Genomic DNA, 15,248 nt, shown 5'->3' on the forward strand with positions numbered 1-15,248 from the left:
ATCAATTTTTTTTTCTTTCTAAAATTCTTTATTAAATCAAAACCAGACAAACAAACTGAAATATAGAGAATATTAAAGTATGCGTGTCAATATCAAATTGGTGAGTTGATTTGAATTTGAACAAATCAAAATGTAACAAGTTAAATATGGACAAAATATTAACCCGTCCAAAGGTTACTTTGGTACGATTGAGATAAACTTAATAAAGATAAGCTAAACAATAGGTTAAATCCAACTTTCCTAACTTATATCAAATTTAAAGTTTCTTTATTAGGTCTAGGGATATGTATAACATATCAAATAATACATATTTTTAAAATATAACAAGTTTTTTTATAAGTAAACTTGGGATAAATATTTAACTAAAATTAGTCAACTTTTAGATGGATTGATTTGGATGAATCAAATAAATTAAGTCAATAAATAAACCATTATTCCATTCAAATTTGAACGGATTGGATAAATAATGTGTTCATGTACTAATTCTTAACACCATTAATTTAAAAAATTCATCATGGCTACACATTTTTTTAACGTTGAACATTCACCTATGGCTGTATGCTTGCAATTCCACATAGATGGGAATTGCTAATTAATTCACGTCTAAATATAATGAAAATAAAAAAGAAAAAGGGTGTAATGTGTTCGGTATGGAGCATTTTTTGGATTTTTTAATTATTTTTTTTATGTTCGATTGATCAAAATTTTTGAAAAATATTTTTTCTAGTTAGAAGAAACATTTTTTTTAAAATGAGGAAAAATAACTTCCGTAGTGAAAATAAGAAAACAAGTTCTACAAATAACATTATTAATCCAGTTCTCCTCACTCTGTAACACATCTCATCTTCAACCCACCCCGTAGCCTCAATCTCTACTACCCTACACCTCTATTTCCACCTCCCATAATATTTGTCTAAATTATGTATCATGAAGTCCTAAAAAACATTTTCCATCCCACCGACCACACCCAAAGTAATTAAAAGTTCAATTTCGCAGAGATTACTGGCCATTTTTTCAACTTAATTTATTTGACTGGGCCCTAATGAGTCTTACACCACAACAAAAATGTCAATATTGCACTCAATATATATAATGACCAATTAGGCAATTGTTTAGAAGTACTAGGCAATTAATTAAGCCAATATTGAAACATGGAAGATGTCCACATTATTAATGTAAGAGGTGAGGGAAGGATAAAGAGTGCAAGGTACTGGAGAATGAACAAAAGACGATGTAGAGGAGATCTTCTTCCTTATTATCACAACTGCAGGTTATTCTTCTTCAAGTTTTTTCATTTTATATACTTAGGGGTTGGTACGTACAAGGAATAATATAATTCAAAAAAATATTTTACAGAAAATAAGTCATTTTTTGGTATTGGTTTCTAGAAAATATTTTTTATTGTACCAAACACACTCCAAGAGTCGGGGCAACATCTAATTTAAGTGGTCTGAAAATAGCAATTAATTTTTTTTCCACTTTTATTTCTTTTGATAAACCTTTGAAGTTAATTTCATTGCCGTTGATATGTATTGGACCCAAAAAAAAAGTATTACTATATGATAAACAAATGGATATTGCAGCACCAAGCTATAGCTAGGTTTTATCTCACATATTTATTATATATAATACTTTCCGTGTTTCATTTTATGTGACCAGACACAAATTTTAAGAAAGTAAGAAAAGGTTTTTTGAGTTTTGTAGTTTTAAACTAAAGTATAATGTACCAAAATATATATTATTTGAATTAACATGTTATCTAGGATGTTAAAATTGGAAAGTTACTAAATATAGAATTTCTTTTTCTTTTTTTTTGTAAAAAACTTTTAAAAAAGTGAGACACATAAATTGAAATAAAGTGAGTATATCAAGTATATTAGTCTTAATTCTCGTGACCTAGCTCTAAGGTAATTGAACTCAAAGAAAATTTGGCTCCATTAATTAATGTGTTAACAATGCATGCATGTACTGATCAGTATACTAATTAACCTACATTTAATGCACATTATAGTCTTTTTATTTTGTTAAACTATGTGTCAAGCGAGAAAGTAAATATTTGAATGTATGTAGGAGGGAGGAAAGTGTCATTAAAGGGCAGTCTGTATTCAAAACATTGATATCATCACTTTTGGGAGTGGCAGCACTTAAGTATCAAGGCAAAGCAAAGGACCCTTTTGAAGCAAAACCTATTGTGACCTGGTGCTTCCTTGTTTCTTTTTTTCTTTACTGCCTAACAATATTCAACAATAATTACTCTCCAATATTCATTAGCCGTATGACTTTGGCTTTTGGAGCTCTCTCATTCCTCTCTCTACTTTCTCTTTTCTTCCCAACTGCTTACTAAGCAAATCAAGCATCAGGGAGTTTACCAAATGAACAAATTCAAACTCTCAAGTTGAGAGAAATAAAACTAGGATTTCTCTCCTCCTTTTGGTCTCTTTATAACAGATTGAGTCATACAATCTGTTTTTGTATCTTAGAGGTAAGGTTTTGCCCTCCTCTTTTGCACTTCTAAGATATAAAATATACCTACTCTCAGGTCCTCGTTTTCTTGGCCAAAAAATAAATAACAACTTACTAATTAATATATATTTGTAATACTATTTATACATTTGATGAATTAATTGGGAGAAGTTTATTCACTGATCCAACTAAAAAAATTGAATGAGAAAGAGTACAATATTGGTGAGAGATTACATGCATATATCAACGGTCGAGATATAGAGACACCGATCAAAATATCGAGATATACATAGTTTGACTTTATAAAAAAGAGATTACAGAATAACAAGAGCATGAGTATTACAGAGCAAACTAACCAATGAAGAGCTAGTGATATACATTCCGATCGATATGCAGGACAGCAGGAATTATTCATAAGATATCCTATAAAAGAATCTAACGAGCTAGCTAGCGTCACCCATATATATATATATATATATGGATTCTCGTCCATGCAGCCACTAGTAGTTGTTTTTTCTGATGCAGACATCTAAATTTCCTTGCACCACACAGCACGACAGGAGTTTTACATTAATTACTTGATGAAGAAATATCTCTTTTTACTTTGATCACAATCATCCATATATCACGACATGAGTCATGGACTTTTCTTTTTACAACTACAAATTCTATTCCCTCACTCTAAAGTACTCCCTCTGTCTCAATTTATGTGACACTTTTTTTTAAAAGAAAATTAACCCATTTTAAAAAGAATATCACATTTTCTTATTTGACAACTAAGTTAACGACCACTTTACCATTATTGGGTCCCACTTAATCCTTATTGTGAAGATTTGTCAACTAAAAGTAAGCACTAAAGTGACTTTAATAAGGATAGTTTGGTAAACATAACAATTTTTTTTTTATTTCTTAAACTTTGTGTCTGATCAAATGTACCACGGAAGGAATCCTACTTAAAATAATTCATCAATAATGTTTGTTTTAGCATTTCAAATGACCAAGGCATTTATAGGATGGATGATTCTAACTTTCATATAAATATACTGAAAGTGTGAAAGATTAGACTATCACAAGTACTCAAATTATTAATTACTCTTTAGTGATCAAACTTTTCTTATAAAAGTGAAGCAGAATTGCTCAAAAAGAGAGTGAAAGAGTAAGGTAAAAAAAGAGTAACATTGCAAAAGCAAGGGCAACAACCAAAAATGAAAATATCTATATGTGAATCAGTTAGTGCGAATAATTTTGGTTCCCTTTTTATTAGGAATCGTGTCGTCACTCCTCACATAACTCCATTTCTCTGTCACTTGCTACTCTTGAAAATGTAAATTGGTAGCTACTTAAGGTAATGGTACTGATTCTAATTCTTACAGAGCCTCATATTGCCAAAGTAAAAGATGATATCGACTGATCATAGGAATATTCTTCTAGAGGCCGTTTGGATTGACTTATAAGCTGCTTATAAGCTGTTTTCAGCCTTTTTGAGTGTTTGACTGACCAACTTAAAGTCATTTTGTGCTTAAAGTAAGCCTCAATAAATAGTTGGGTTTATTTGGATGAACTTATTTTAAGCAGTTTATAAGTTGAAAACAGCTTATAAGTCGAAAAAAAAAGTTGGTATGTACCTATTTTTTTTTTAAACTTATAAGTAGTTTTCAACTTATAAGCTGTTGAAAAATAAGTCAATCCAAACAGGCTACTAGTCCCATCACGTCCCATTTTATTTACCTTACAACAGTAATTCTTTTGAGTGGTATATAAAGTGTTGTCTGTAAGTAAGGGCATAATTTGAGGTGAACAAAACAGCCTTAAATAAAAACCTGGACCTAATCATGAGTTATAGCATGAAATTTATTCAATCATATTGGGCTTTGATAATCTTATATAGTGTGGTGGCATTACTATTCTGTAGACTTTTTTTTTTATATCTTGATTAATTCCACGGGCTATATATCTACTAGTTTCTTCATATAAAGTAACTTTGATTATCAAGACTTGGACAAATATCTAGTAGAAAGATATCATCTTGTATTTTTGCCTTCACTGGGACAACTAAAAATTATAATTGGTGGCCAGTGAAGGTAATGGTTAGCGATGGTAGTGAATGTGGATGTGGATTAGAGTTAATGTTGGCTAATGGTGGGCTAGTGGTGATGGTGGTTGATAGTTATGGTGGATGATAGTAATAGCTTATGAAAGGTTATGTATAATGTGGTTGTTGGCTTTATATAACGTGGTGATTGATGGTGGTTATTGTGGTAATGGCGGTGGTCATGATAATTGTAAATGGTGGCTAGTGGTAATGACAACTAATTGTACGTAGTGAACAACAACAGTGATGATGGTTGTGAATAAGGGTGGTGGTACGTAGTTGATAATAGTGAACGATGATAGCAGTGAATAGATGAATTTGGTGTAATATCAGTTTTATAGAAATTTCTAAATAGACTTCTTGATAATATAAAAACTTTATTTACGATGATTAAGATTCAGATTAAATCAACTTACCAAATTAAAAGACTACACAATCGTACGTGTTACTGGTACTTATATATAAATACTACTCCATATATATAATACATGATAACATGCTAGGGTATTGCTATGGGAGAACTGAGCTGCAAGGATTGTGACTGAATGACATCAGATTGATCTGGCAAGTTGAGAGGTGGCAAGGAGAAACGCCCATAAGTAGAGCTGCCTTTTCTGATTTGTTGCATATTGAGCAGAGCTGCTACTGTGTTCCTAAATATTCCTTCCCCTGCAACTCCTGATCCTAGTATTAATCCTCTTTCTACATCACTAGGAGGTGGAAACACTGAATCTATGGTGCTTTCACACTCTTTTACAAGCTTTGATATCAGATCTGTTGTGAAGAATGGCTGCTGAAGAACCTTCTGTATATACGGCGACCGCAGTAATCCACCTGTTCTCTTGTCGTATTTCTTCAGTATCTTAGCCAACCCTATAAAAATAAAGATAACTACATGTAACTGTCGATATATTAAATTACATTTAGGAGTATGTAACGTAACGTAACGTTAACGTACGTACTCTACAATTTAATTAACTACCTGTGTAGTTAATGTTACTATAATTGATTAAGAGGACCATTTCACCATGGAAATCAACAATGTCTTTTCTGATCTTTCCCAATTCTTCTTTGTAATCTGTTTCAGAGGGTTCGCTCCCATTTGGCCCCCATGTATCAATCACTCTCCCTATCCTCTGTTGCAACTCCTGCATATCAAGTCTTTCTGCTCTTAAATAAATTTAAAACTTTGACCTAACTGAATAGTATAATTTTCAGACAAAGAAATGTCATTTGGGGTTAATTTTTTGACCTAGCATAAGGTGGAGTAAAAACGAGGGTAAAATTTAAAAGTTATTCAGAAATTAGAAAAGAAAAAAGGAAAGAGATTGCATAAGTTTTGAAACAAGCAGAGTACAAAAGGTTGTGGCATCTTTGAGCTTATTCCGTAAAGATACTTTGTCCTCTCCTGTATATGACAAGCCTTCTGGAACAAAATGTACTTGGTGGCTTGTCACTACTTTTGGACCAAGTACTAGGTTGCTTTTATGTGCCATGAGTAGTTCTATTGAGCTAATTTGGACTAATTATAATGAGTTGAGTTAAAATGAATGCATCATTAACATATTAGGTGGCTTGAGATGGGTTTGGTCAAGAAGAACAAAATAATAGTAAGTCGTAGTCTAACTCACTCAATTCTCATTAATTTTGAAATCGATGTAACTTTAGCAAAAGATATAACTTAATGAAATAAGAAGATTACTAGTACATTGGAAATATGTTTTAAAGTTGTTATAGAAATTCTAATATTATTACTACTATTATTTATTTATATATATATTATAAAAACTGATTTTCACTTTTATTTTATTTCATATCATGACATGAGTTAAATTTAAATAAAATATTAATAATTCATATTGCCAATCACAATTTATTTAAAATTGAGGCATAATTACTTTGTCTTTGAATTTGCATGTTGCTATCCTAGCCATGTAAAACTTTAAGTGATGGGAAATTAGACATACCTAACTCAAATTACTTAATTCACCTCTCTACAATTAATCACAAAACAAAAAGATTAGTGTTGGAGTGGTTGTTGGTCATCCATACCTTATGTCTTATAATGAAATCCTCTTCTTGCTCCATGAAGAATGCATTGAACTTATCAATCTCATTATTCAACAAATACACAAACTCAGCCTCTGCCTTACCATACTCCACTGATCCACTCATCATTTGTGGTGCACATGAAGAAATCGATTTCACCAATTTCTTCAACTCTTTATAAGACAAAAACTTGTCACCCCACCCTGGTAATGTTTCTTGAATTTGTTGTTTCAACCTCTTCCCAAACTTCATTCTCCTATATTAAAAAAAAAAGAAGGTCCAAATTGCTATAAAATGGGAAAATAAATATATTGAGGGAGACGAGGAGAATATATTATATAGTGTGTGACAAGTGAAAAAAGGCAAGAAAATGGGGTTGGTTTTTAACAAGTAAAAGAATATTTAGAAGCATATGCTTGGCGCGTTGAATGACTGTTTATTTAATTTAATTAAATGAAAGTGAAAAACAACAGGGGTTGCTGGAGTAGGAGAATTCTAAGCATATTCGTAAATGACTTTTTTTTTTAATTTTCAACACTAATTAATGTCAGTGTCATTTCTCACATGGTAGTGATACTAAAAGAACAAATCAGAGCCGCTGAATAGTTAAGTGGAGTAACGTGGCAAAGATCAAATCATGTATAGTGAAAGGCTGTGACTGTTAGATTAGTAGTAGGATTATGTAATTGGGAATTGGAGAAATGGATGATCCTTTGGAATCTACCATAGGGAAAGAGAAAATCAAAATTAGGGCTTTGGGAATATGTTTTTTCGTGGGGTTCTTTTATAGGAAATGCTCTCTAAAAATGTAACTTGTGGGGTCTACTTCTATATTGTTCATACCTTTGGGGCTATAATTTGATTGGAGTGACTTTTTCTTGCCTTCAAGTCAAGGATTTCAAGAATTGAACAGTTTAAAACACAGACTTATCCAATCCCCCTACTAGTAGTGGACATGTAGTTATATCAATATGTTACTATCATCACCAAATGTGCACGGGATGAGACTAAGATTTCGAATTTGAGCCATAAATATAATATTTTTTTTGATAGATTGTTTTTTTTTTAATAGGGTCCTACGAAGCACAAATTTAGATTAGTTGAATTTCAATGCAGTACCAAATATTGAATGAAAAATGAAAGAAATAAAGTATGTGCTATTACTAGGATGAACAAGATTCCCCCCTCTTATAATTAGAGGTCTCGTGTTTAACATATACAAAAAATGAGAAAATCATTTAATTTCGCTTGAGTGTCATCTAAATATCATATATATGTCGTGGATTGTGTTGATGGTACACGTACTGCTCCCCCAGATAATTACGGAGGGTCCCGTAAAGGTTTCGATTTTTTTTTAATCAAAGGATATATCACGAAAATATTCATTGGCTAACACGCACGAAAAATTTTAAAAATTGTCTAATCCGCTTGAGTGACCCCTAAATGCTATAAATATGTTGTGGATCGTGCCAATGCTACACATACTGCTCCCCGGATACTTACGGAAGTTCCCGTAAACTTTTAAAAAAAAATTGACCGAAAACCATATCACCAAAATATCCATAGTTATCATACAGGCAAAATGAGAAAATCGTATAATTTCGTTTGAGTGACCAATATGCCGTGGATCATTTTGAGGCTACACGTACTGTTTTCTCAGGTAATTACGGAGGGTCCCGCAAAGGTTTTGAAAAAAAATTAACTGAAAGTCATATGACAAAAATATTCATGAGCTAACACATACAAAAAATGAGAAAATTGCTTAATTCTGTTTGTGTGACTCCATAAATGATATAAATATATTGTGGATCATGATGAGGCTACACATACTTCCCCCGGTACTAATGAATGGTCTCGTAAAGGTTTCAGAAAATTATTGATCGAAAGTCATATTACCAAAATATTAATGGGCTAATACACATGAAAAAATAAAAAAATCGCCTAATTCCACTTGAGTGGCCCCTAAATGCTATAATATGCCGTGGATTGTGTCGATGCTACACGTACTGCTTCTCCGGGTACTTACGGAGGGTCCCGTAAAGATTTCGAAAAAAAATCGATCGAAAACCATATTACCAAAATATTCATGGGCTAACACACATGAAAAGTGAGTATATCACCCAATTCCGCTTGAGTGTCACTTAAATGCTATAAATATGTCGTTGATCATGCCGAGACTATATGTATTGCTCTCCGAGGTACTTACGGATGGTTCCGTAAAAGTTTCGAAAAAAATTAATCAAAAGTCATATAATCAAAATATTCATGGACTAACACACACGAAAAATAAAAAAATTGCCTAATTCCGCTTAAGTCGCCTCTAAATGATATAAATAACATTAAAAATGAAAAAAATTCTTGTAGAAAGTATTCTATAAGGTGTGAATTTGTTAATGAATTTTGAATATCAAATCATTATAAAATAAAAATAAAAAGAAGTAAGACTAATAGTTATACTAATTTGTCTACCCACCAAGGAAAATATTGGAAACCAAAATTAGATATTAGGTTGGCGTGATGACTTTTTCTCTTTATCAAAATTTGGGTTTATTCGTATATTTGAACTAGGAAAATTTCCCGGCGCTTCGCGCGAGGCAAGGAAAAGTTTTTATTTTTATTTTTTATAATTAAAAAGATATTAGTTCTCAAGTCCAAATATATTAGATTTTAAGTTTTAGTCCACCTTATTTTTTGGGTGAAATCATACATTTCTTCCATTTTTTGTCTTTTCACTTTTTTCTCATCCGTTCATTTTTTCCCACAAAAATGTCAAAGAACCCTTTCTTTCTTCATTTTTTCAATAATAAATGTAACTGAGGCAACTCAAAAACGTAGCAAAAGTACGTATGTAATGAGACACAAAAGGGTCAAAATTACCCCTGAACTTTGAAAAATAGTTTATTTATGCCCTTCGTTCTACTTTAGGGCCAATTATACCCCTACCGTTATACTTTGGGCCAAATATGCCCTTGAGATTAAATCTGTTTTTTTTATCTATTTTTTAAAATCAGTTTATTTTATTTTATTTTAAATTTGTTTTTAAAATCTGTTTTTATATGTTTTTTAAATCCATTTTTAATCTATTTTTAAATCTGCTTTTTAAATTATTTTTTTTAAAAAATCTGTGAATGCAAATTTATTTTAAAAACAAATTTAAAATAAAATAAAATAAACATATTGTAAAAAATACATAAAAAAACAGATTTAAAAATTTTTATTTTAAATTTTTATTTTAAAATCTGTTTTTATATGTTTTTTAAATCCATTTTTAATCTATTTTTAAAAATCTGCTTTTTAAATATATTCTTTTTAAATCTGTGAATGCAAATTTATTTTAAAAACAAATTTAAAATAAAATAAAATAAACATATTGTAAAAAATACATAAAAAACAGATTTTAAAAAAATAAATTAAAAAGCAGATTTAAAAATAGATAAAAAAACGAAATAGATTTTTTTTTAAAAAAATATTTTTAAAAAATGGTTTTAAAAACAGATTTAAAAAAAAATAAAAAAACACATTTAAAAGGGGAAATAAGTTGACCACTGAGAAACTGACACGTGGCATTCTGTTATACTCAAGGGCATATTTGGCCCAAAGTATAACGGTAGGGGTATAATTGGCCCTAAAGTAGAACGAAGGGCATAAATAAACTATTTTTCAAAGTTCAGGGATAATTTTGGCCCTTTTCCGTATTTTGAATGATCGTCGCTAAATTGCATGTCCATTTACATTCTAAGTGAAATGAAAAAAAACAAAGATTAGATCAGATACCAACTGCTTGATTTCTTCATGACTTGTTTTTAAATTATTATAAATTCTGTTGTTTTATATCTTATTATTTTATTCTTTCTCCTACATTCATAAAATCTACAACAATGGTTAACTTTTATGACTCTAAAATTGTAAGTTGATATCAAGCAAAATATATAAAAAGAAATTATGCAAAGAATTCATTGTCATTCAACAAATAGAAAATATGAACATATTCACATATTTTAAGTAAATTTCATACACATATGAAGAAATTGTAAATCACATCTTCCCTTATTGTCCTATTATAGAACCACTTCACAGTCAACAATTAAAAAAAATGAGACAAAGATCCATGATAATTTCTTGTAAACTCTACTTCTAATAAATTCAAATTGTTGTATTTGTCGCAAGGAAAATTATATGCAAAAATTGAAAGATAACCTAAGAAGATGAATATGCGTACTCTTTCAAAGAATGAAACATCTAATGGACTATCATCTAAATCCAATGTGTTAAATTTTTTATATCGAATAATAATGTAGCCTACAATCATATCAATTTACGATGAATATTTAAAGAGAAGTCGGAAAAAAGTTATATCAAATACTTATATCCCTTATAAACATAAAATTTCCACCTATTATAATTTAACACCTTGATTTAATAAAAATATATATACATTTTAAAGTTTATTCAAGCTAAACAATACAAATATAAGACACGACCACTTATAAAGTGAAAAGTTCTTTGCACAATTTTTCTAGCCTCTCCAATTAAGGCAAGAATGCAATGTCTTGTTACTTACCACAATCAAATAAATATTAAGACTTCCAATCCACCATAAGCCCCTCTGCAATATTGTCAGTCTTTGCTAATACATTCCTTTAGGATTATAGAAAACACGTTTTGGCGCTTCCACAGTTGTCCTCCTCAAAGTCTCATTATTTACTTTCTTATCTTTCATAGAAATTAAATTAAAATGAGTACACATAATGAAAAATAACGTTTTTTCTTGTGTTTGATTTGATTGAGTACAATCTTTTGTTACTTTCGGGCAACTGGTTAAGAACAATGTTCTTTCAATGACAATGTTTTAATTTTCTTTTGATGGAAACGTTTGAAATTGTTGATTTATTCTCTAATCATCGTTTCGAACAGATACTTCTTATTACATGAGACGTGTATTTTCTTTTAATGTAATAACTTTTAAAGTTTAAATCTATTTAACGAATAGAAGAGAAAGACAATCAATGTGGACTTGCCAGTACTTAAGATTCTCTTTTATATATATATATATATATTTTTTTTTTTTGTTCACATGTATTTCACTTTCATTTCTTTTTTCCTTGAAATAATTTTTTAACTTAGAAAGTCAAGGTCAAATTTATGAAGAAAGTGATTTAAAATAATAGCAAAAGTGAAAAAGATAATTGCTCTTAGCACAAGTTATGCTTTTAATTGTTAAAATTATCATTAAAAATAATTTCTATCTAGAACTATTTCCACAATTAGGACAAAAAAATTATTTATACTGAAAACATTATCCCACCGGAAATAGAGCCAGAACATCTTCCAATGGCACATCAATTAGCAGCGGTAAGCTTGCCGCCGGTGACATTTCGGTCGGCCGGCGGGCACTCTCTGCGATTTTCTTCCAAAACTCAGGCAATTAGAGCAGCATCGCTTGAGGAAATTCCCCCAAATGTGGTTCGACGAAAGCTCGATTCAACATGGAGAGGAGGTTTCAGTCTTGGAGTGGATTTGGGTCTTGCCCGTACTGGACTTGCCCTTAGTAAAGGCTTCAACTTTCGACCCTTAACGGTAACCCAATTTCATCCGCAAAGCTCTCATACACCCACAAAGCAAAAGCACATTCATATACTAAAAACTTTGATTTGGTGTATTTTAGGTTCTGGAGTTGAGAGGACAGAAGCTTGAACTTCGAATTATTGATATTGCCCAAAAACAGGTATACGACTTATTTATGTTTAATGTAGAAAGATTAATTTTTATGGTAATTTATAAGCTGGTTATTGATGTGATTCTTCTTGAATATGATTTAGTTACTCTTTCATTTAATTTCTGTTAAGAATTAAATTGATATTCCAGTATCTGGAATTTCATGAGTATGGTTTTGTTGGAAAGTTAGGAAGTGGATGAGTTTATAATTGGACTCCCTTTGTCAAGTGATGGAAGGGAAACTCCACAATCTAACAAAGTTCGGAGTGTTGCTGGTAGGCTTGCTGTTCGAGCTGCTGAGAGGTATTAGTCATTTAGCACTTTTAGTCTTTTATCGTTTTCTTTGTAAAATCAGGCTAAATAATGAAAGCAAAAAAACAAGAGAGTTAAAATTGCAGGCTAAATGGGATAATAAGATATCTTGTCTGTTGGTGGATATGGATTGACAATGTGGGTTAATTTCAACATGTTGGCTTTAGTGTGATCAAGTTGGTTGTGTGGAGTATGCTTTGATGTTGCATTCGGTACCTTAGTAGCTTCAAGTGCTAGTGACCATGCATATTGGTCAAATTCGGGACAATGGTTACTCTCTCGTAAATAAATGAGGATAGATGTTTGACTCATCTATGAAGAGATTGTATGATAAGATAGTTTAAGTCAAAAAAACTGTAAGAAGGTATCACACAGTATGAAGTAGTCACTTGAACAAGGAATTTTGTCCTGCCTTGAAGCTTAGTATGTATCTCTAAGTCTAATTTCAGTAACTGTACTGCAAAGTATGTGTATTGCATTTTGACCTATCCAATCATCACAGAAACACTACTATTATCAATGCCAACTTTTTATCAAGTGTGATCTTATGGAAGTTCTGAAGATTATGTCTCAAGTTACTTGAAAGTGAATATTCAAGAAAATATTTGGAAGTCTATTGGTTGAACCATCTAGATTATTCTAGAACATGTTCGCTTCTTATATTTTACTAACCAAACTGATCTGATTATTACACACTTGGCAGACTAGTTGACTCCCTATTCAGAAACCTTTGAGCTAGTATGCCCTTTGGTTTTACATTTTTTTTTGATAAGTTGGTTTTACAAATTATTGACACTAAATTCATCTTGTAGTTCTCTAGTCATTCTCTCGCGACATGTTTAAATTCATCTTATAAGTGATGAGGGGCCTTCTGCCATAATTTGTCGTCTTCTATGTCGATGCTGTCCTTCTAGGGGCTGGAGAGTATATCTGCAGGAAGAGTACGGGACAACAATTGACGCAATGAGCTACATGGTTGATAGGTAATAGGTTCTTCTGACTTATTCCTATATTTATTGAATCAGTTGAGGGGAAGCTCTTTCATTCCATCAACTTTCAATTTTTACTCTTATGTGCGTAAATATCTAGGATCTGCAAGGAGGAATCATGATCTCATTTGGAACATTGATGAAGTTTGTCAACTTCTCTTGCTAACAAATTGATTGTCAAGTGTATATGAGAAGGGAGGGTATCCTTTGAACAGTCTGTTACAAGAAGTTATCTTAAAGTGGCAGAAACATCTATTAGTAGTAGATCTTTTTACCTTTTCTCCCATTATAAGCAAGACAAATTAACTAGTTAGGAGCTAGAATGAAGATCAGGGATTCATGGGAGACCAAGGTCCTAATCCCAGGAGACAGAAAAAAACTATGAGATTTGTTCTCATATGTACTGGTGAGAGGATGCAAGTAATCGATGGATAGTTGAATCATGAGTGTGCAGAAGTTAGCCGTAGACAAAACAAGACTGCTGAAAAAAAAAGAGAGAGAAAGAGAAAGCTAAAAGGTTATGCTAATCTAACGAAAATATCTGTTATACTAGATCTAATCCCCCGCGCAATTCTCTATGGTCATTTAACCATTTATAGTAAGATATAAATTCTGAGAATGTAAAAGCTTTTTCTTGGTGACAATATAGGGCCATGATAACATGCTAGTCCCACGGAATTGATCAGTTTATACAGAATGAACTTTGATCCGTTGATAATCATATCTAACTTACCTGGGAGATTATATTGCCAATGTGAGCCAATTCAGAAACATTAGCATTTAGCATGTGCCTTATATTTGTTCTAATAGTGTAATCAGAGTGTCTTGATGAAAATTTGCATAAATGGTTGCTAGATGTTGGTTCATGATGCGGCATATCAGAAAAAGATAAAAAAAAATTATATCAGAAGATTATAAAAGAAATTCTAAATGAACAACATCACCATTTTTAGGGGCCTCGGAAAATCTGTACGTGAAGGGAAACAGGACGCTTACGCTGCTGCTGTATGTATTTAGTTCAATTCATCATCTTTTTTGTACTTCTCCCGTACATTTTTTTCAGATAGACTGAACATAGTAACTTATGATTAAGAACTGAGCTTTATTGTATAACTGCAGATGGTGCTTGAGAGATACTTTTTAGAGTCAGGTCGGAGGATTGATCTAGTGTTACCCAAGCAGTTAGATCTCCAAGAGAGGCTAAAGAAGGGGTGTTCTAAGGATGCCGATTATTCTACAGATGAATCTGATTAGTTAATAATTTGCAACGCTTTAAGGAACCCCCCCCCCCCCCCCCCCAAACTTCCTAGTTGTAGGAAAGAAGGTTGAATAGATCAATACAGTGATTGTGATAGCTCTAACCACTTGAAAAGTACTTATACCTTTAGAAGACATGGATAGTTTACCCTATTACATATTTTTAAAGTATCTTGCTCCTGTATTTCAAGTTCGATAGGAAAAAAACTCATGTATCTTGTTCGAGGAAAAGGCATAGGGATGGTCATGAATGTGATTGAGACACTGTATGTGATGAACTTATGAAATACCCTGCTTGTTGGGCTTGCTGATTCCTCAAATGTTTTGCTACTGCTATTACATATTTGCAAATACATACATAGAAAGGTCTG

General features: G+C 31.6%; 2 protein-coding genes across 2 annotated transcripts; one reads left to right on the forward strand and one right to left on the reverse strand.

The window, feature by feature from the left end:
- Nucleotides 1–4,957: 4,957 nt before the first annotated feature.
- LOC129884777 (SPX domain-containing protein 3) lies at nucleotides 4,958–6,908 on the reverse strand. Its single transcript, XM_055959060.1, has 3 exons — nucleotides 6,608–6,908; nucleotides 5,538–5,703; nucleotides 4,958–5,428 (listed from the first exon to the last, which is right to left on the reverse strand). The coding sequence occupies exons 1-3, from the start codon at nucleotides 6,854–6,856 to the stop codon at nucleotides 5,055–5,057; spliced, it is 789 nt and encodes a 262-aa protein (XP_055815035.1). The 5' UTR covers nucleotides 6,857–6,908; the 3' UTR covers nucleotides 4,958–5,054.
- Nucleotides 6,909–11,852: 4,944 nt separating this feature from the next.
- On the forward strand, nucleotides 11,853–15,188 carry LOC129886713 (uncharacterized). Its single transcript, XM_055961512.1, has 6 exons — nucleotides 11,853–12,181; nucleotides 12,270–12,329; nucleotides 12,510–12,622; nucleotides 13,546–13,614; nucleotides 14,574–14,625; nucleotides 14,740–15,188. The coding sequence occupies exons 1-6, from the start codon at nucleotides 11,936–11,938 to the stop codon at nucleotides 14,872–14,874; spliced, it is 675 nt and encodes a 224-aa protein (XP_055817487.1). The 5' UTR covers nucleotides 11,853–11,935; the 3' UTR covers nucleotides 14,875–15,188.
- Nucleotides 15,189–15,248: the final 60 nt, after the last annotated feature.

Source organism: Solanum dulcamara, chromosome 4, assembly GCF_947179165.1.
Source record: "Solanum dulcamara chromosome 4, daSolDulc1.2, whole genome shotgun sequence".
Classification (NCBI taxonomy): domain Eukaryota; kingdom Viridiplantae; phylum Streptophyta; class Magnoliopsida; order Solanales; family Solanaceae; genus Solanum; species Solanum dulcamara.

Excerpts from the sequence above, each read along its gene's own strand:
- LOC129886713 (XM_055961512.1), top strand. The coding sequence starts at position 11,936 with ATGGCACATCAATTAGCAGCGGTAAGCTTGCCGCCGGTGACATTTCGG. Across the intron at positions 12,623-13,545 it reads GCTGTTCGAGCTGCTGAGAG|GGGCTGGAGAGTATATCTGC; the intron begins GTATTAGTCATT and ends CTGTCCTTCTAG. Across the intron at positions 14,626-14,739 it reads AGGACGCTTACGCTGCTGCT|ATGGTGCTTGAGAGATACTT; the intron begins GTATGTATTTAG and ends GTATAACTGCAG.
- LOC129884777 (XM_055959060.1), bottom strand. The coding sequence starts at position 6,856 with ATGAAGTTTGGGAAGAGGTTGAAACAACAAATTCAAGAAACATTACCA. Across the intron at positions 5,704-6,607 it reads ATTTCATTATAAGACATAAG|GAGTTGCAACAGAGGATAGG; the intron begins GTATGGATGACC and ends CTTGATATGCAG. Across the intron at positions 5,429-5,537 it reads TAGTAACATTAACTACACAG|GGTTGGCTAAGATACTGAAG; the intron begins GTAGTTAATTAA and ends TTATTTTTATAG.